Raw genomic sequence first — 22366 nt, 5'->3', positions numbered from 1 at the left:
AAAGCTGTTCTGCCCTACAGGGACCAGTACCTCTAGTAATTGGAAACAGGAACCATGAGGCTTAGCCAGAGACAGGTTAACTCTTTAATAACACACTCTAGGAGAGTAAGATAGATAGGTTAAGTAGCATGAGCAGCCTGTGCTCCTACAAGGATTGTAGTATGGATTAGATCTCCCCTAGGCTCTGAGTCTGCCTATAGTGAAGTGATTGCAGCTGGATAGGGTGTCAGGCTTTAGATTTATTCTCCAAGATTATTCCTCTGTATGGGATCCGGAGCACTCCTGAGCATTTCATCCTAGAGGTGTATCTTAAACTACCCTGACTACGTTCACATGGTGCCACATCATGCTGTCTCTGCCTGAACTGTCCTGACATATTGATTTCTGAAATACTACTCAGTGAGTATTATCCCTGTGGATCATTTGTCTCTGACAAATAAACTTGTTCTGTTGTTTGCTGCAAGAACCTCCTGGTGTCCTTTCTTTACTTTTCTGCACAGTAGCCTAGGTGAGGTGTAGTCTAACTACACCATTTCTTTATTGCTTCCCCTTAGCAAAGGCCCTGCCTGTCGTGTTAGAGTCCAATGTAACCCATGCTCTATTCCTATAGTTGGACATAACTCCATTTGGTCTAATATAGCCCAAAATATATGCTATTGATATTTAGATTATTATATTGCAGTGTACACTAACCTGTGCCACCTTGACAGGGCAATTTGCCTACAGTGAAAGAATTCCTCATCTTACCATATGTGGGCTGATTCACTTTTTCTGGCCCTCTTCATGGCTTTTCAGAAGTAAAGGTTTGTTTGTGGGGTTGGGTGATGGAAGCTTAATAGAGGAAGGGAGAATGACGTGTCACAAACAGAGTATGCTTTGAAGAGTAAAATCTCTTGACACCTGAAAAGTAGGATTTGGTTAATTATTGTCTCTTCAGTGAATATGAGTATGAGAGATTTTCTTATAATGATTAAAATAAATTACTCACTTGATACAGCAGCCAGTAGGCCAGTTTTGCTGCTCTGAGATCCTATTTGCCATTGAATGGATTAGAAGATTTTACTATGTTCTAATTTCTATGACATGCTTTACATGATTAGTTTGCTTTAAATTGTGTAGTTATAGTTCAAAGTAGTGGAATCCACAGTCCTTGTTTAAACAATGATGTTAATGTAATACTTATGCACAAAAAGCTTTAAAGGGGACCTGTCATCCTAATTCATTCCAAATTCCTTTCTTTTAGGTTATCAAGCAAAATAAACTTTACCAACACTATATAAATTATTTAAATCTTGTTTCTGTCTGTCTTAGAATAACACAATCACAGCAAGCAGGCAGCATCCATATTGTGGACACTTATTAAGGCAAGCTTTGCATCATGCCCAAATCTTATTTCTTGACCGGAATGGGAGACCTGATGCATACCCCCCAACTGTCCCATTTTTGGTGGGACAGTCCCGGTTTTGACAGCTCAACCCACAGTCCCTGGTTTGTTACTGAAATGTCCCGACTTTCTCTTTGATCTCTTGCACTGAACAGCCAGAAAAAGATACAAAGTTTCTAACTCAATTGGCTTATGGCAGAGAGCCCAGAAAAGACATTTAGATACTTTTGTAACAATTTAAGATAAGCAGGTCTCTTGGGGGAACTGACTTGCATCTTAAAGAGCAAATCACCTTCATTAGCAAAACTGTAATAACGCATAAAAACCACAGAAATGTGTTCAAACTTTCATAACATGGCAAATGCTGTAAAATTAACAGGGTAATTAGGGGGTGTGGCCAGAAAATGGGCGTGGGAAAAAAATTATGCCGTGCTCCAAACAACAATTCTTTTTGTCCCTCTTTATATTTCCAAAATGTTGGGAGGTATGTTGATGCACATGTGCTGGCTACACAATTAGACAGTGAGGAGGGGGAATGTGAGAAATGCAGTGACATCTAGGAAATGCTGAATGAAAAGTGAAAGTAATTGGACACTTGAGCAATGCCAGAAAAAATGAGAGGGAGCAGACAGTTTGGGATTTCATTTGGAAATTGTACCAGTACAATCTGTAATTAAGTGCCCTTTTGGCCCCTGGACAACTGATCTTTCTTTTATGTAGTAGCAAACAATCAACTATCAACACTAAGGGGGTTATTTACTAAACTCAAAATGCAAAAATCCCAAAAAAATTGTGATTTTTTTAGTATACTTTGATAAATAACCCCTACAAGATGTGTCACACACTGGGTTTTTCTGGTGATACCACTAACCTAGGCATCTCCAAACTCCGGCCCGCGGGCCAGTTGTGACCTGTTTTCAATTTTAGATTTAAACAAATATTCACCCATTCCAGGACAGGCCAGGATAAAAATCGGCACCCAGTTGGCCAGCTTGAGCCAGGAGTCGGTCGCTGAGCAGTGCTGTCTATCTTCTTGCTGCGCCGGCTGCGCGCAGTGACGCAATCGCACGTTAGCATGTGTGTGTGACGTCATGCCGTCACTGGATTAGGCGTTAGTTCTCGCCGGAGGTGAGAAAGATATGCGCAGTCTAAAGATATGTGGCCGACTACTGCAACAGAATATAATATGGTAAGGAAAATTAGGTTTCTGCTGTTATAATGATTGAATTACAGTTATTACACGTTTATAAATAAACATGGATTACTGGACTTTCATATGGGCAATTGTGGTGGACTGTGCTATTGCTTATTAACCCCAAATGGATTTACCCTGAACAGATTTACCCTGTTCTTTGTAAACAAGAGATATGTGACCATGGCTACCAAACTTTTAGAAGTGGTAAGGCTAGCAGCGTCTTCCTACTCTGGCATCAACAAAAGCAGAATGGGACAACCCAGATAAGGAAGGTGCAAGGCTTATATAGCCACATCTATTGTAGAAAAAAGAAATCACACAATGTTTCAGGGGTGAAAAAAGGTACAAGTGACTGTTTCCAACATAATGCGTGAAGTTAAAAGATAATTATTCCCAAGTGTTCCATATAATTGCACAATAAGAGCATAATAAGAGCATAATTAGAGCATAATAAGAGCATGCGTATTACCCATTATGTTGGAAATAGTCACTTGTACCTTTTTTCACCCCAGGAAGGGTTACTTAACATTTTGCACATTCTGAATGGTCAGCCCCCACACATTTTCACCTCACCAAATCTGGCCCTTGTTGCAAAAAGTTTGGACACCTCTGCCCTAACCGGTTTCATATGATGCACTGCGCAACCACACCAAACTATGTGTGAGACTTACAGACTGTATGCAAATTAGTACAGTAGCACAGTGTTTTACAGACAAATGCCCTGGCTGAGCTGGTAGCAGGTAGACTGGTCAAGTAGGTCGTAAACATTTTCCTTAAATAAAAAGGCTCACTCACTTTCTATTCATTCCTATGGAATTTTTAAAAGCATATTTATCAAATGGTGAACTCCATTGATAAATGCGATTCTACAAATCCCATATGAATAAATCGAACATGGGTGAGGTTTTCCGTGGTGAGTTCAATTCTCATATTTTGATAAATCCACCCCTCGATCTTGTGATGAGGAGCTCAATGGCTGCACAGTAGAGTGCGGTAGATTAAAGGGGAAACGGGAGTGTTTATATGTGTGGGGTTGTCCATAATGTGCTTCTCTTTAAGGCTGCGCTCTATATTATGAAAGCTATTAATGAATATTATCATTAACAGGCTAAGAAAGTTTACTGTCCTTAATATAAAATAGCAACAAAAGGCAAGAGAAAACAAACCCAACCTTTAAACCATGACTGACGAATATGCTTTTTCTGCCAAGAAGTTATTATGTTGCCATGTCTAGTGTTATACATACATAAAAAATACTATAAATATTTGTAGAATGGCACTACCCATTTGAAAAGAAAATCCTCTGTGCTCATAAAGGATTTTCTCTGACCCCGTCGGGTTACAGCTGCTTTATACAGATCAGTCCAAGGGTGTTATCTGTAAAAACCCGTTACTGGACATTTCATACAGGATGCACAATGAATTCAGGCTCTGTAAATCCAATCCAGCATTTTCAGAAAGATAGGGGCAAATAGTGAATAAATAGTTCAGTAAGATGAGAAAGGGGTTTGCCTTAGAGCAGTGATCCCCAACCAGTAGCTCGTGAGCAACATGTTGCTCTCCAACCCCTTGGATGTTGCTCTCAGTGGCCTCAAAGCAGGCGCTTATTTTTGAATTCCAGGCTTGGAAGCACATTTTAATTGCATAAAAACAAAGTATACTGCCAAGCAGAGTCTCTTGTAGGCTGCCAGTCCACATAGGGGCTACCAAATAACCAATCACGGCCCTTATGTGGCACCCCAAGGGACTTTTTAATGCTTGTGTTGCTCCCCAACTCTTTTTACATTTGAATGTGGCTCACGGGTAAAAAAGGTTGGGGACCCCTGCCTTAGAGAGTAAGACAATGAGAAAGGTTTTGGCAGCAATGGACTGTTATGAAGCAATCCAGGCTATAGAAATGATTTGTGCACTCTATAGGTTGGTGCCCTTTGTGGGAACTTGTCATAACTGGAAATGTAGTAAAACTGGAATCTTATTTTTGTGGCTGTCAAGAACTAAAGTGTACAATATATGTATACATGGTTCGTGTTAATGGAGAACTAAAGCTAAAGAAGTTGGGCAGATATATTGTACAGTACATTATGTTTTGGCTGGATTTACCAGCCCAAGGCAACCACAGTCCTTTAGCAGGGAAGATCTGTGCCTTCAAAGATGTCCCAGGAGCTCCCCATCTTCTTTTCTGCTGATTCACTGCACATGCTCTATGTAGCTTACAGAGCTTATGGACCCATGCACAAGATACTGAATATATGTAATATGTGTCACAATATAAGGCTGATTTAGATTATTGGTACATGGCAACTCAGAAACCAGCACAATTGGCATCAGAATTTAATAATCGGCCCTGTAGCATCAGCCTATATTACAGACAGACCTCATTTACTGCTTCATTCTTTGTCACAACCCCTAAGCTTAGCTCCTCAACAGCTACTCAGAGCCCACTGAGCATGTGCATTTCACAGACACTCCCAATTCAAGATAAGAAACTTCTGAGACAATGTTGAAGGCCTGGATCATTTCTACTATAGAGATGCTGAACCTTTAGGATGGTTCACTAGGTATAGATTACTGTAGCTAGAAATATGTACTAAGTACATATATATATATTTCGAGCTATATTCATTTTTAACATTAAGAGGCTTATTTATTGAAGGTTGGGTTTTAGTGTTTTTTAGAGGGTTTGGAGACCATGACTAAACTCATAGTAGTTGATTTATCAAAATCTGAAATTTTGTCACTATTTTCTGAAAACCACTTCGACCAAATCCGCAAGGATTGCCCCCCCCCCATTTATCAAATTTTCATGAAAATTTCTTGTGTGGGAATAGACTCGATAAAATCATGAAAAAATCCTAATTGTACGACTTTTTTGGATTGTTGACAAAAACGGCTACTTCTTCGGATTTGATCCACGAAACCTGCGACTTTTTCGGATTTGATCCACGAAACCATGAAATCTTTGGATTATTGAACGAAACCCAGAGAAGATCAGGATATCTTCAAAATGTCAACGGGATATCTGCCATTGACTTCTACATTAACTTGGCAGGTCTGAGTTGGAGTACTGTATTGATTCGAACTTTTAACACCATCGGGTTTAATAAATCTCGAAAAAATGTAGGTTTTTCTGTATGAAAAAAATAGTTTTTTCACTTTAAGGGCCAGATATATCAAAATGTGAGTTTAGAACTAACCACAATAAAACTTTTTCTTTTCGTTCCTATGGGATTTTTAAAAGCGTATTTATCAAATGGTGAACTCCTTTTATTCCTTTTATTCTGTCTCCATCCAGATCAGTACTCTTTCCTTTTAAATTATTTGCAATTAGCACTAAAGGATTTGCATATTTGCCATTGGTAGAGTCTGCCTCACATTGCTTAAAATGAGCGAAGCTTTCTGTTTAAATATTAATGAAGGAACCGACAACATGTTTGCAGTTTATACACTAACCCATAACATCTTTCTAGCTATAATTCCTCATTCACGTCGTTACATAGCGAACCACATTACTGACATTCTGAGAATGCGTGGACAATGTTGTTATGTATACTGTACATAAATATGCAAACGCATAACTGCTAGTCCTCACATATTACATTGGCTTCAGTTGTATTATACTCAGTATAGCATGATAATCTGTGCATCTCTAATGTCAAGTAAAATGATGGCAATAAACGTATTTATCATGTACAAATCAAAGAGGTTCTTCACTTTTTAAATGCAGTTGTTTTTGGATACTTGACCAGAAGTAAAGACTTTTTTCAATTACTTTGAATTTGATCTATTTTTGACCATTTTCCTAATATTGACTTATAGATTTTTTTAATATATTTTTTTCACCTTCGTATGTCTTTCTTATTGTTCTTTTCATCTTTGTCCCTGCTGAGTTTATTCTTTAAATTTCTTTAAAGCTGTTATAATTGATACAATGGTTGCTAAGATTGCTCAGAAATGCATCAATTAATATAAAAAAACAACATACTGTAACAAAAAAAAGTGCTTTCCTCTTGTGCCTGAGTTGACTCAGATATATGCCTTGGCTATTCTGCTTTTTAGTGACAGACACCCATGTTTGCTAGTTTTATCACTCCTACACATGACACTGGCTCTGTGTTTACAGTAGGAGCAGCATTGCTATAAGCAGATGTGTGACAGCATTTATACTACCAGTCAATATTTAAATATGAAATTATGGCAATTATATATACTGACTCACTCATCAGTCTTATGGCCATCTTTTCAGGATAGTTTTGGTGGATAATTTTGGATAAGAAGAGACTGTACTACAAGTGATTCTCTTATAATTGCTAATCCAGTTACCCCGAGGCCGCTAAAAGTCAAAATAAAAATTATACCCTATCTCAAACCTGCTGAGGTCATGTAGAACTCAAAGGCAAATGTCATTTTACAATTGGAAGATATCATGATCTGAAGAGTCTTCAAATGCACACTTTCAGCCTACAGTTGTAGCTGGATACATGTGACGAGTGTAATAGTTAAAAAATCCAAATTTATTGAAGTGTAAAGTTAAAATCATGGCATAAATACAAACAGATGCTGCAGGCAGGGGGGAGCATGGCTCAACTCGTTTCGTGACTATTTTAGTCACTTCCTCAGAATGCACTGGGTTTTTTATGCTCATCCACAAAAATTGGCATAAAATCCCAAAAAATCTAATGTTTCATTTTTATCACGATTTATAGACCAAATTTTTCGAATTAAATAAGGTAAAATCATGGATGGACGTTTGGTCGAAATTGTAAATAAAATAATGAGAAAAATTCAGATTTTAGTAAACAGCCCCCTAAATGTTAAATAAACCTAGTATTGGTTTACCTCTAATAAGGATTAATTCTATCATAGTTGGCAAGAACAATGGACTGTTTTATTATTACAGAGAAGAAGGGAAATAATGTTTAAACATGTCTAATTTTATAAAATGGAGTCTATGGGAGATGGCCTTACTGTAATTCTTTCTGGATAATGGGTTTCTGGATAAGTGATCCCATATCTGTGAGTTCCACAATATTCTATCTTGGAGTTATCTTGTAACAGGAGCAATACAGGATTTCGACCCCTTCATATGCCCTTTATTTACATTCAGTGGGGGTCATTTATCAACACTGGGCAAATTTGCCCATGGGCAGTAACCCATGACAACCAATCAAACTGCAGCATTTATTGTACTACTTGCAGCTGGCTTTAAAAAGCTATTCACTGATAGGTTGCTATAGGTAACTGCCCATGGGCAAATTTGCCCAGTGTTGATAAATGAGCCCCAAGCACTTATCACACTAATGATATTTCATCTGTGGAGTTAGAAGAATCAAAGTAATGCTATATTTAAGGTTAATTTAATCTATGAAATGTCTGCTATTTAAGATGGCCAAGTAAATGAAATGTAACTTCTTATTTGCAGCAAGTGAGGCTGGGTATTATAGTAATTGTAGATCCTACAAGCTGAATATTTTTGTAGACTTTATGTCAATATGTAAATAATATAGTATGATTTATGAAAATGCGGATTACTTAATTTTAATATAGATTAGAGCCTCTTCAAGTTTCCACAGAGCAGCTGGTTTTCTGATATTACTGTAAAACGTCCTCCTGCGAAACAAATTCAAGACATATTGAACAGCCAATAGATTTGCTTTTTTTTTTTTCAGTGTGAATAACCTATAGCACTTTAGGGCCTTTTTAAAAAGCTCAGACCTTGCAAAAACTGTTGATGTATGCAGATTTAGCTATTTTTTTTACTTCTCCGTTTATAAAGCAGCAGGAAATGCTTATTTCATTTACTACACAAATGCATGTTATATTTGACTTTTTTTCTCACTGTGTTCTATTTAAAAATAATGTTGACATTAATGTTGGGAAATAGAAAGCCTTTTTTTGGTAAAATTAGAGGAGTCATGTTTAACTAGCCAGCAATATTCTGGTCACAGTTGTTGAAACGTCATTGAAATTAATGGGATTTTACACGTTTTTACTTTTTCCATAACATTTCAGTTATTACTTCCCTGTGACTTCACTGATAAGTGTTTTATAAACAGGTGATTACATTATTGACCGAAAGCAATGTCACTGAAGTGGTTATTAATACTACTTTGGCCTGGAAAAGGTTTACAACCACTTTTGTAGCATAATGCAGGAACAGACAAATGGGCTCATTTACTATAGTGTAGCAGTAGTAGTGTTAAAGTGCACTAGACAGCAAAACTGCAGACAAAAGACATTATTTACTAAATGCAAACTATGCTTTCTACATTGAGCTGGGCTGCAGCTTTCATCCCCTGGTGCTCCTTCCCCAGAGAACAGGTTTATTGCATACAAAGAAGGGGTGTGCACGGGAGTTCTTATATGATGTCCCTTCCACGGCAGGTGCAACATGTCCCCCTCCAGCTCTGATACAGCCTTCAGTTTTAATGCATAAGACTTAAAAACCTGTTTGGTTATGGATATCTTTTTAGATGTTTCATGGTAATGTATCTGGAACAAGGGATTGTTTGTAAGTAGCTCAAACTGAATACCTCAACCATATTTAGAAATCCTTTCAGGTAAAATTGGAATATTGTTATTCTTATCTTGCAACCAGGGGCGTAACTACAGAGGAAGCAGACCCTGCGGCTTCAGGGGGCCAAGGAGGTATAGGGGCCCCATGAGGCCCTAATATACAATTTCAATAAATGTTCTTAAAACAGGCCAACTTCAAGATATTTTGGGGGCCTGAAAAATTATTTGCTGTGGGGCCCAGTAATATTTAGTTATGCCACTGTTGCAACATGTAAATTTGCTGACATGTTTCTGTTGTTTGTTGTGTTAAGAACAGGTGAGTGTAGGTGAAACACTCAAGGCTCTAAATGTGTTAGGTCTTGAGTATTGAAGGCCCAAGGAGCATTTAGTAATGCTGAAGGCAGTAAAGGTGGCCATACACGGAGAGATCCGCTCGATTGGCAATGTCGCCAAACGAGCGGATCTCTCCCCTTGAGGTGGGCATATCGGGGAGGTACGGTGGGTAACGGGACCGCATCAACGAACAGATGCGGCCGCGATACAATGGGATTTTTAGTCCTGTCCGATTGACATCTGGCCGACTTTCGGGCAGATGTCGGGCCAATAAGCTCCCGACTCGGTCTGTTAGCAGCTTTTATCGGCCCGTGTATGGCCACCATAAAGCTTTGAAGTAGCATAGGGGGAATGAACTCAACCTATGATTTCATAAAATGGGCATGAACACACATCTTTGTAATAATAGCATCATAAGTAGAGTTTTTAACAATCCTCTTTTATAAAGGATACATATGAAACATGAAGGAACACTTTAACAGATTTAAACAAAAATATGAATAAAGCATTTTAAGGACCCCTTTATTATCCTTTTATAACAGGCAGATGAGCATTGTGAGCTGAAGTCTGTTGAACACGAGGATGAAGTTGTACCTATACCTGCCAAGGAGGCTAGCAGGCTGAGTGCCAATGAGCTGGTTAAATATTTACAAGTAAGTTTTTTTACCCTTGCAGTGATATTCTACTATATGCTAATTCCGAATTCTATATAGAACCCATTTCTATTTTTTGTTTTTGTACTTTAAACCTTACAGCAGTACAAGAAAGTTCCTTCTGTTGGAGATTAATGAATTGTTGCCTTTGTGTTTTCAGTGTACCACTAATTGTTTCCCTAAACTGCTATGTACATATTTGTATAGAGGGATAAATGATTCATTAATAAATCGTTACTAGCAATGTAGTTTAAACATAAAAAACAACAGTAAACTAAACTGTTTTAGACTGTCCTCAAAAATATTAAGATTTGTAGCCCCAACTTCCACAGCACTCACTGTAAATGTGCCTTCAATAAACAAATGCTGAATGCAAGTAGAGGTTTGTGGATGTGGCTAGGACATTTGTCCTTCTTGTGCACAGTAGCAGCACACGTGGTGGACAAAATAATGGAGCGACTTTTTAAGGACACGTAAATTAGTATTGACTTGGGTGTTTTCAGTTTGTTTGCACTTGCCAGTGAATAATCAGTGCCTATACACTTGAACTCCATTCAGGGTTGGTTCTGCCTTAAGTGTTGGCTCTGCATTTATGCAACTTTTTTTGTGTTCAGTAGAGTCTGCTCTTGGTTCAGTTTTGTATGTTATAAATGCTGCACACAATAATATATTATTAGATAAAGTTAATTAGTACTACATTCGTTCTGAAATTTTCAATTCTCCAACCCTACCAGCAGATAGTCACAAAATAACTTTATGAAAAAATATATCCTCTCTTTAGGTGGATCTAGAAAGTGGCCTTTCAGAGTGCTCTGTACTTCAACGTAGAATGAAGCACGGCTGGAACGAGTTTCAAGTGGACGATGCAGATCCAATATGGAAAAAGTACCTGGGACAGGTAAAAATACTCTTGTCTATTTGTACAACATATAACTATTTCCTGGTATTTACTGCTGCCAATAATGGTATGATTTAGATCTTTCAAAACTTCAGTCTTTCTAGATTATGTTTCTATGTTCCCAATGTTTCTTGAGACACTAGGAATGGTAACTGTGATAACATGGCGAACACAAATGGAACAAATACAACAAGAGCATAAAGGCCCTTATGAAACAGCTCACAAAATCCTTAGCTCCAGTTCCCAGGGGATACAGGGAGAGTGGCTGCATCAGAGAATTACATTTACTACACTGCAGATCCCCATGATATCATACTGAACATCACTGAGAAATTGGCATGAACATGAATTCAGCAATGTTGTTATTACTGTAATGGTCAGATAAAGCCCTTAATAATCAACATACTCATACTGTGTAATTATAAATATCTTAATTTGTTTTAGCCTATTGATTTGACTGATAATGTAATGACATTATCATTACATAAAGGTGCAGTTCGACTTTATAATATAAACTGTTTCCAAATAGTAAGCCAAATAGTAAGCCACAAATGCTACATTTTTAAATTTGCTTTCTGCTTTTTAATCATGTTTCAAAAAAAAAAAATTGTTTTTTTCCCTCTCATGCTTTCCTGTAACTGCTTAGTAAGGCTAATCTCTGACTCTCTAAGCTTTACAATTTTATATATTGTTTCATATAGTTATTTCTCAGCAATTACTTCAGCTCTTACTGAGCATTCTCCAAGATTTGACTCTAGTCTGTTACAGAGCAGCTGTTAATATTTGATACATATTCTCTCCTTCTTACATAATTATATGCTGTCTGCTTTTACTGAGTTCTGTTCATGGGATAGGCAACATTTGGTACTCCAGCTGTTGCATAACATAAAAAGTTCTTATCTTTTTCTTAATTTTTATTTGTAGTTGTACAACAGATGCAGCGGCAAAATTGTCTGTCCCTGTTCTGAGCAAATGACAAGTAGCTCCATATAACTGATTATTTGTTTGAAAGCCTGAATAGCATTGTGTTTGCTTGTTGAAGTCCTGAAACTTCATCTTATGAAGGTTGACTGGGCTGATCAATGTAATTTTTATGGCATCACATTTCTATATCTCCATCAAACTGCATATGACTTCCCATGAACAAAATCACCACCCCATCCTTTCAGATCTGCTGAGGTAGTGGGGTTGGCTGCAGGCAGCCTAACTAACTTTGGAAAATAGATAAAATTTATTTGAAGTTAAGCAGGTTTTACCTGAAATTAATACTAAAAACTAATAATTGTATCTTTCAAAAGCTTCACATGTAGTGTTCATATTTTCCTTGGCTGAACCAGAAAAAAGGGAGAGCTATGCTTCTCAGGTGACTGTGTTGTACCTCTAGCCAACATGGGGCGAGAACAAGCTGTCATGAACTGAGTTTAAAACCTGTTTGACGGGTAGATCTTTTTCAGGCATGATTCATGTCTTATCTCCTTATTACTACTGGAATAAGTAGGTGCCTTCCTATTAAAGATATTTAGAATTATATCTATTTTTAACCATGCCTATGCTGAAAGGTATTGACAGACAGGAGCTGGGTGTATAGATGTATAGCAACACTGACAGCAAACAGATGATCAGACCTATTACTATAGTGGTGATTGAATTTGGTTACCTGTTTCACACCACACACTACTTTTTCACCTGAGACATTTCTGGAATAGAGGCAGCATACCCTTTTTGTGTACATAAAGGGTGTCATGATTGGCTCCCTAAATCCAGAAAAAGTGCTAGGCTCCCGGTTACAGTTCCATTTCCGCCTGTAGCAGCCGCCTCTGGCTTCGGGAGGAGCCCTCGGCTACTCAGATGCCACCAGGCCAGGAGCTAAGCAAGAGTTCTGGACAGGCAAAGGGGCACAGCCATTACCGAGGTTTTGGACAAAAGGGAGCAATTCAATGAGTAGACAGAAAGCAGAAAGTCAGGCAGGCCGGGGTCAGTACATGCGGGGTTCAAACAAGGTCAATCAGGCAGCGTTCAGAGAATAATCAGGCATGCAAGGGTCAATACCAGTAGAATTCAGAATAGTCAGGCAGGCAAGGGTCAGGATTGGCAGAATTCAGAATAGTCAGGTAGGCAAGGATCAAACTGGAAACAAAACAGATATAAATCGCACCCAGATACTAAACAAGTTAGTCCTAACAACGGGCAATGAGTTTGAATTCAAAGCCCCTTTAAATATTCGAATTTCGCACCAACAAACGTGATGGCGTCATGCGCACGGGCCTGGCTCGTAAAACCCAGAAGTGCGCGCATGAAGAAGAGGAACCAGATGGCGGGCGTCCCCGCCAGCCCACTAGACCACCAGGGTGAGACGTTACAAAGGGTTTAGGTTCACTGTACATAGAAACAGACATTGATATTTTATTATTGTTGTTACATTCATTTATAAAGCACCAAAATATGCCACAGGTACATAATAATTGATTTACAGTCAAACTGATTCTGTACATGAGGTAATACAGTTAGGTCCATAAATATTTGGATAGAGACAACTTTTTCTAATTTTGGTTTTGTACATTACCACAATGAATTTTAAATGAAACATTCCGTGGAATTTCCTATTTTTTCTATCAGTAAACTATAGGATTGTGACCATCACTCATTTATAAAAACCCTCAAATTTTTCAGGTTATTAAACCCTGATGGTGTTAAAAGTCCAAATAAAAAGTACTCCAACTCAGACCTGCCGAGTTCATGTAAAAGTCAATGGCAGATCTCCCGCTGATATCCTGATCTGCATTGGGTTTCGTTCAATAATCCAAAGATTTTGTGGTTTTCACACGTCAATTCCAAAAAAAACGCAGTTTTCGGCGTAAAATCTGCAAAATTCTTACAATTCAAATTTTTTAACGATTATAGCGTTTTTTTTCCCGGACAAGAAATTTTGCGGAAAAAAATACTGATAAATAGGGGGAGAAGTCTGTGTGAATTTGGTTGGAGCAGTTTTCAGAAAATAGTGAGAGCTTTTCAGATTTTGATAAATAACCCCCTTTGACTAACTCTGACTATAATGGATAAAATAGTGTATGCTACACTCTGCTCAATAAAGACAGGACCTTTAACACAGATATATGATATATCATGTTGTTATGAAACTAACCAACCAAGTAATTATAAAAGGGTGTATTTTTCTTTTACCAGTAGCCCTGGAGTTCAGAGAATTGTCTTAGCAGATCCATTATTCTATGATTGTATTGCACCGATAGCTTACACAAACATTAAACAAGTTGCTACCACATATGCTTACCTATGATTTCTAAGCTATGGGCTAGTGTTTGTTCAATAAACAATAGCAATTAAAGTGAAATTGAATTCAAAACGCCCAAAAATACCTTTGAATCACAGTATCCCTACTGACATACATAATTTATTGCTTGAAAATACAACACGGAAATTCCAAAGTGAAAGGTATTTTGGACGTTTTGTCATCTGGCCAAGAGGCAAATTTTGTGCAGTTAATAAAATCTCCTGTGTGACATTATTTACTGGAAGAATACTCAATGTAGAGCATGGGAAGAGTAAGGGTTAACCTACCAAATATGATGGGGGGTCCAGGTGCTCAAGCCCCAGACCTTCAACTCGGGGAGGCAAACATCATGCAAATATTTAGCATAGGCTGGCACAAACCGGACCACACTGTGTGACATTACCCTAAATTTGCAAAGCTTTCCCTCATTTAATCTGGGTTCCATGAGAAATAAAGTTTAGAAACAGTGTTGTAAAGTATAAACTGACTTTCAAAATTTTAGCAGCATTGTTTCAAATATAATTTCTTCATGCAATTAATAACCATAGGAGCTCATTTACTGATCGAGGAACAATGTGCAAAAAGTTAAAAAATCAACATGGATTTTAATGACAATTTTTTAATGCAATTAATTCCATTGTAATTGCACTTGCTAAGTAGAAGGCCCTGCAACATGCATGTGATGTACCAAAGTGAATGTGAATGTGCAGCGTGTCTAATCATTGTTTCCTTGTAAGTTGCTTTCATGTTTTGCTTGTGTCAGTGAGATGCAAATGTTATCATTTCTGGTGCTTTAGTGTGCCATTTATTAGGTGCATTTCAGTTACATATGTAAGCACATCTTGTAAAGGGACCCTGGGAAAAAAATAAATCCTTAAACCAGGTTTAAATTCCAGGGCTCACTTTCATCTGTATGCCCATTACTTTGGACCTTCCACCTTGTTCAGCAACCAGCAGCAAAATGCCTTTTGGCACAAGGCATACACATTTATGTGTTTAATACAATGTGCCATTAATGTACCAATCAAAAAAGAAAAAAGCCACTTACATTTCAACCCAGTGGCGTAACTATAGAGGAAGCAGACCCCACAGTTGCAGGGGGGCCCGGGGGAATAGGGGGGCCTGGACTGCTTCCTCTATAGCTAATAAGAAAACCCCCTCCTCCCCAGCCGCTCTCTTACCGGCAAGGAAAGGGACACAAGACGGGGTGTGGGCATGGGCGGGACGTGGACGGGAGGATGGGGATAGGAGTGTGTCGGGCCCTTCTGAAGGTTTCTTTGCAGGGGGGCCCGGCACAGTCTAGTTACACCACTAGTTCAACCCCTCAGTTCAAGTAAGTAGCAAGCTTTTGAACATCACTGTAACCCACGCAGTTCTAAACAATTCTAGGATTGTGCTTTCACCTTAAAGTGTAAGAAAATGTGCTTGTGCATGATACAATTTTGAGTAATGCCCAGAGGATCAACCAAGTTTGCCATTTTTATTGTCACTTTGGAAGTAACTAATAATAGCAGGTTTTTATAGCCTTTGGGAAAATCCTTCTTGCTTTCACAAGTTCTGTATTGTTTAATTCATTTGTAACCCTATTTGCTTCTAATTCAGTTGATCATCTAGTCTATTCATCCTACTAGCCGAGTTATTTAATTAAAATTGCTGTTTAAACAGTAGGTTCATCAAGAAAACATACCTTCTCAAAACCAAGAATTCATCCAAAATTTTGCTTATGTTATTGTTTCCTTTTTTGTTTTTTAAAGTTTACAAATCCTCTCATTTTGTTGCTGCTTGGCTCAGCCTTGGTGAGCATAATCACGAAGGAGTATGAAGATGCAGTGAGCATTACTGTGGTAAGAACAGAACGTTTTTCTCACAATTAAATCTTTTTTTTCTCCCACTGTGCTTACAGACTTAAAGCAGAATTGCATGTCAAGCAGTTGAATGCTGAATGATCAAACTGTAGTACTGACAGGATTAATGGGAAAGCTAGCTAGATAATGTTTGAAAGAGATTGGAAACCATATTTAGCACAAACATGAATAAAAGGCAAAGTACTGTAGCTTAAAGAAAACCAAGAAAGAACTAATATAGGTAAGGGAACTTCTATAATTTGGAGTACCATTCCTTAAAGGAGAAGGAAATACTTGGTGCATTTAGAGGTGCCAAATGACTTACCTGAAACCCCGGGCCGGTGCTCCTATCAGCAGAAAACTGCACCAGCTCGGTGTTATACCAGTGAGCACCACCGAACAATCCTCTTCCGGCTTTTTCTTTCTTCAAATTTCCCCTGGCAAACGCATGTGCGGTTGAACGAAATAGCTGACTTTTTAGTTAAAGATCGGCTTTTTGTTCTACTGCGCATGCACAGCCACGCAAAGGAAAGAGGGAGATGGAAGAGTATCACTCTGTGTTGCTCACTGGTATAACCCCGTTGCTGGTGCAGTTTTCTGCTGATAGGAGCACCGGCCCGGGGTTTCAGGTAAGTCAATACAATTACTTGGGGGTGCCTAACATTTGGCACCATCAAGTGTACAAAGCCTTTCCCTCTTCTTTAAGGCTAATTAAAAAAAAACTTTTTACCTGTAAATGCAAGATCATTTTGTACCAACATACATTTCTGCTAGCTTAGTTATCAAGGTACTGTTCCAGTGGCATAACTATAGAGGAAGCATGGACAGCATGGTCAGCTTCCTCTGTAGTAAAAAATTGCCCCTCCCCAGCCACTCTCTTACCTCTCCCACCCCAGGAGGAAGCAGGCAGACAAGAGAGTGGTCCATTGGGGGCAGGGAGTGAGCAGGCAGGGGGCAGGGAAGGATTACTGTGTGCAAGGCCCCTTCAAAAAAATTTTGCATAGGGCCCAGAGCACACAGTTTTGCCAATATACTGTTTTATTATTATTATTATTATTATTATTATTATTTGCTTAAGTGAAAATCAATGGACAATGCCATTCCTCTTTAACTGAGCCGTCTAAATAATGGGTTTCCAGATAATAGATCCCATACCTGTATCTAAAATAGAAGGCGGCTGGAAAATCCTCAGTAGGGATGTAGCGAACTGCCGTTTATGTGTTCGCGAACAGTTTGCGAACTTCGAACATCCGCAAATCGTTCGATTCGAACGATCGAAGGATTTTAATCGTTCGATCGAAGGATTTTCGTTCGAATCGAACGATCGAAGCCATTCGATCGAATGATTTCATTCAATCCAATGGCTTCGATCGTTTGATTCGAACGAAAATCCTTCGATTTTAGCGGTCGAAGGAATCGAATGGTCGAATGGTCGAACGATTTTTGTTCGAATCGAACGCGAACGCCTATTGGCGAACGTCGCGCGACGTTCGCGAACATTCGGCGGACGCGAACAGTCGAAGTTCGCTCGAACTAGTTCGCCGGCGAAAAGTTCGCTACATCCCTAATCCTCAGCAAATAATGGTTTGTGGACCAAAATTCTGCCTCATTATGACTGATTTGAAGGGGTCATATAGGATTTTTAAAAATTACATATATTGTTGGCCTGATTTCAGTCAGGAATAAAAAGTATTGGGGGTCAGTAATGGGTATGCTCTAAGGGTGTGACCCGCGTTAAAAAATCGAAACAATCTCCCAGAAAATGCCTCAAGGCGATTTGGCTTAAAGGGCTGTTCACCTTTGAGTTCATTTTTAGTGTGATGTAGAGAGGGATATTCTTAGACAATCTACAGTTGGTTTTCATTTTATTATTATTTTTGAATAGTTTAGCTTTTTATTCAACAACTCTCCAATTTTAGCAATCTGGTCGCGAGGGTCCAAATTACCCTTGAAACCATGCATTGATTTGAATAAAAGACTGGAATATAAATAGGAGAGTGCATGAATAGCAAGATGAGTAATAAAAAGCAGCAATAAAAATAATTGTGTAGAGCATTTGTTTTTAGATGAAGTCAGTGACCCCCTTATGAAAGCTAGAATAGACCATTAAGACAAATTATTAAAAACTATACAAAAAATAAATAATGAAGACCAATTTAAAAGTTGCTTAGTATTAGTCATTCTATAACATACTAATAGTAATACTAAGTTAGACTGTAAGGAGAACCATCACTTTAATTACGGGAAAATGTGGTGATTACAAGATTACTGAAAGGCAAGGCGTTTTCGACAAATCTCCCCTTGTGTCATTGCCCTAAAAGTCCTTGCCTGATAACATGGGAGTAGCCAATCACAGCTCTGCCTTCTCACAAGCAAAGATGGCCAGAAGTTCCCTGTCAGGTTAGCCTTACTGCTGATTGACTGCCATCCTTCAATGCAAATCACTGAGTACTGACAGCTATTCTGCATAGCCAGGGAAAGCATCCAGCAGAAAGTGGAGCAGCTCACACTGCTGGCAGCAACATTTTTGGGAGCATTTTCATTAAAGTAGTACAAAGCTTAACGTTTAAAGGCAAATTCCTTCCATTTTTAGAGATACATTATTAATGGTCAAGATTTGTTTTTGGGGTTTTTTTCAATTAAATTTTTCTTTTATTTTTATTCGATATGTAATTTTTAATAGGCTAACGTTGGAATTCCACCTCTGTTTCATGGTAGCCAATATATTTTACAAAGTCATCTTTTAAAAAGCTGCAATATTGCTCATGGATTTCCCCATCAGAAAATCTGCATAGAGAACTTACTGACCCTCCCAAAATGTCATATTGTTGACATTGTTACAGTGCCTGTCATCTGTTTGTTTAGGCTGTTTTTCTTCTCTTTCTTTATTGCAGGCAATCCTCATAGTGGTTACAGTGGCGTTTGTACAGGTATGCTATCATTAAATGAATCAGATACAGACACTGGGTGAGGCAGCTACAAAGAAATACTGGGCATTTTTTGAGCTGGATGGTTTCATTTGCTATATTTTCTCATGACGATACATAGATGTATTTGGGTCATACATGCTGCCCTTATTAATATTTCCCTTTTTGCTTTATTTCCCAAACGTTCTAATTACTTATATCTGTCTGGGTCATTGATTTTATTTCTTTATTCTCCCTGCCTCACATACATTAAGGTTGTGCCAGTTATCTATTAACCTAAATTTGTCGAGAAGTTGTAGAGACGTTTGTCCTGCCTACATCCTTTCTGAATAGCTTTTGTCATCTGAACTTCATCTCTAATCATTCATCTCCATGAATCATATAATCTCTTTCTTATATCATTTAGAGCTGATTTCTTAATTTATTTTCAATCAACGGGGGGTAGCAGAATATTATCATTTCATTTCATATCATGCATTATTGTATGATTTATTAGGTGCACTTCAGTTACCTATGTAGGTGAATCTGGTAAAGGCACCCTGGAAAAGCAAATTCATTTTTGAGCCTGGTTTAAACTCCTGGGCTCACTTTCATCTATATGCACATTTTAATTAAATATGTATTTATGACATGCTGTGTTTCCAAGTGACTCCAAAAGTCAATCAGAATTTGAGCTGATGATCTGAGCTGTAAGATTATAGTTGCTTTACCTATTTATTTTCACTCTGTAGTTGTCATTTTTAAACACTGGGCAAATTTGCACCTGGGCAGTTACTTTTGGAAACCAATTAAGTGGTCGTTGTCAGTGTTCAACTTGCAGCTGCCTGGGAAAACAAATTCTGATTGGTTGCTATGATTTACTGCCCAGGTACAAATGTGCCCATTATTTATAAATGAGCCCCTCATAATGCAGTTCTGATATGATTGAATTGCTTCAAATGTTCTATTGACTGTCTAGTGAATCTTGCAATCCATTGTAACTAGCAAGGCATCAATTCCACTGAAAATGCTGTAGAAAAACTGATTTTCAATTGGAGTATTTAGCTGATAAAACCGAGATGTTGGAACCTGAGAATCCTGCACTGCTTATAAAAAAATTCTATAAACATTCAAATCAAGTTTATCTTTTATATGGCGAATATGGTGGCTTTTAGAATCAGCGTCATTATAATTTTTTTAAACTTGGTTTAGTGATGTTATTTTAGAGCAATAATCCAGTCAGCCATGTGCCGTACCTTTGTTTTTTGGCTTTGTTGGATAACAATTTTGTTTTGCAACAATCAGTAACATGAACAGAAATACAGAATAACAATAATAGTGTAAAGCACTGCCTAGATGTCTTTTAGCTAGGAGTGTACAGTAGGTTCCAGTATGATGGCCTTATGTTTCTACAGGTCTTTAAAATAATCATTACTTTTTACTGTTCTTGTGAAGCAAATGTAAAGTTAAACATTAATCTTGCATGGTATGAATCGCTTTTGCACAAGACTTCTTACTATGCATATTTATTTTGTCCTCCAGGAATATCGTTCCGAAAAGTCCCTTGAGGAGTTAAATAAGTTGGTTCCCCCTGAATGCAATTGGTAAGCCTTAGTGACATTAAACTCCGTAAGCCAAAAGTCACAATGCTATGAGTGTGCTGTTCAAATATATATATATATTTGCAATAGTATCAGGGTAGAAGGTTTGGCACCTGTTCTAAAGATTACTGTGATAACTTTATTCCCTATAGTGTCTTCTTTAGACTTCTTTTGTAAGGTGAAGAGATTTTTTAATGTCTTAAACAATACAATCAAAGAGGTTGGGAATCGTACACTTAGGCAGAAATTGTCTGCTATTGTGCTTTTATTTTTGTCCACATGACATGTTTCGGGCTGTAAAGGTCCTTTCTCTCTCTGACTTATGCTCCTTGTGTGTCATACTCTGCCCTATGCTCCCTGTGTGCCATATGTTCCTTAGCATTCTCTTTGTCGTGTGCCATATTCTGCATTGCCATATGCTGTATGTGTGCTGTACTCTGTTTGCTCTATGCTCTCTTTGTGCCCTACTCTGCCTGACCTATGCTCCCTGTGCGCTTTGCCATAGGCTCCTGCCCATTCTTCTTGTGTGCCATAATCTGCCTTCCCTATGCTCCTTGTGTGTTATACTCTGCCTGCCCCATGCTCCCTGTGTGCCTTTCTTTGCCTGCCTATGCTGCCTGTGTGTGTTATACTCTGTCTGCCCTATGCAGGGGTGCTTCGCCAATGAGGCAAGTTGAGGCTGTCGCCTCAGGCGGCAGCACCCCACTAGGTACCAGGGGCAGCAAAGATGCTGCTCCTGGTACTTTAAGAGCGAATTTCTGGGGGAGGGGGGGCAGCAGCAACTGCTGCTGCCTCAGGCGGCGGAGGGGCCAGGATCGCCCCTGACCCTATGTTCTGTGTGTGTGCCATACTCTGCCAGCAGTATGCTTCCTATGTGCCATACTCTGCCTGACCTATGCTCCTTGTGTGCCATACACTGCCTGCCCTATGCTCCCTGTGTGTGTCCTACTCTACTTGTGGGACGTGAGCCTGGGGGTTTGTTAGCATTTGGAAATTGTTGTTTAATCATGTGCTGTGGGGTGCAGTGTTATCCATGGGGGGGAGAAAGAGGTATATGTATTTAAGGGTATGTTTTAATATGACTTACATTTTTCAAGTTTGAGTGATGAATGGTATGAGCACCAACCATTTGGTTTTTTGTTGCTTATAGTGCCTTCCCATAATTTGGAGCTTTGTGGATATCACATTTCTGAATATGAGATCCCATAACTTTAATTTCATCTACATCTTACCCTTACTTTTCCATTTGATGACCTGCTGTTATGATGTTTTTATTGTGTGTGAACAAAAGCAGTGTACTGATTTAAATGTTTAAACAAAAAACATTATTTTAATTTTTTTTGTCCTTATTTGGATCTTGTACATTTTTTCTTTTGAATTACCATTTTATTTTGATTTGAGTAAGCTATAGAATTTTGTATAATTATATATGAATTTTCATTAACTCTTCTATTGTCATTATTGTCTTCACTATACAATGTGTATTTCCATTTACCCGCCTTTCATTTAAAACACTCACAGGATATTTGATTTCCCACATAATCGGCTAAGGGCAGTTGCACACCAGGAGATTAATCGCTAGCGATAAATCGCTGCTTCTCTGGGCAACTAATCTACTGCACTCTCCAGTAAAAAGCTTTCCCATAGGCAATAATGTGAATCGCTGTTGGTAAAACCCATGTGTTGCTCCAGTCTCCCAAAATCGCTACAACTTCAAGCGATTTTGGGAGACTGGAGCGACACATGGGTT

The 22366-nt window shown here is 38.4% G+C and overlaps 1 protein-coding gene across 3 annotated transcripts in view; it reads left to right on the top strand.

Moving 5' to 3' along the window:
- The window catches only part of atp2c2.S (ATPase, Ca++ transporting, type 2C, member 2 S homeolog), a 73294-nt gene that overhangs the window by 11470 nt on the left and 39458 nt on the right, over positions 1-22366 (top strand). For all 3 annotated transcript variants that reach the window (XM_018259771.2, XM_018259770.2, NM_001096502.1), the window contains 5 exon segments: positions 9968-10078; positions 10860-10976; positions 16020-16109; positions 19004-19039; positions 20558-20619. In XM_018259771.2, the coding sequence (XP_018115260.1) occupies positions 9968-10078; positions 10860-10976; positions 16020-16109; positions 19004-19039; positions 20558-20619 (416 nt within the window).

The sequence above is a fragment of the Xenopus laevis genome, chromosome 4S (genome assembly GCF_017654675.1).
Source record: "Xenopus laevis strain J_2021 chromosome 4S, Xenopus_laevis_v10.1, whole genome shotgun sequence".
Classification (NCBI taxonomy): domain Eukaryota; kingdom Metazoa; phylum Chordata; class Amphibia; order Anura; family Pipidae; genus Xenopus; species Xenopus laevis.
Note: the sequence above shows the minus strand (reverse complement) of the source record. Positions and strands in the feature narration are given on the sequence as shown.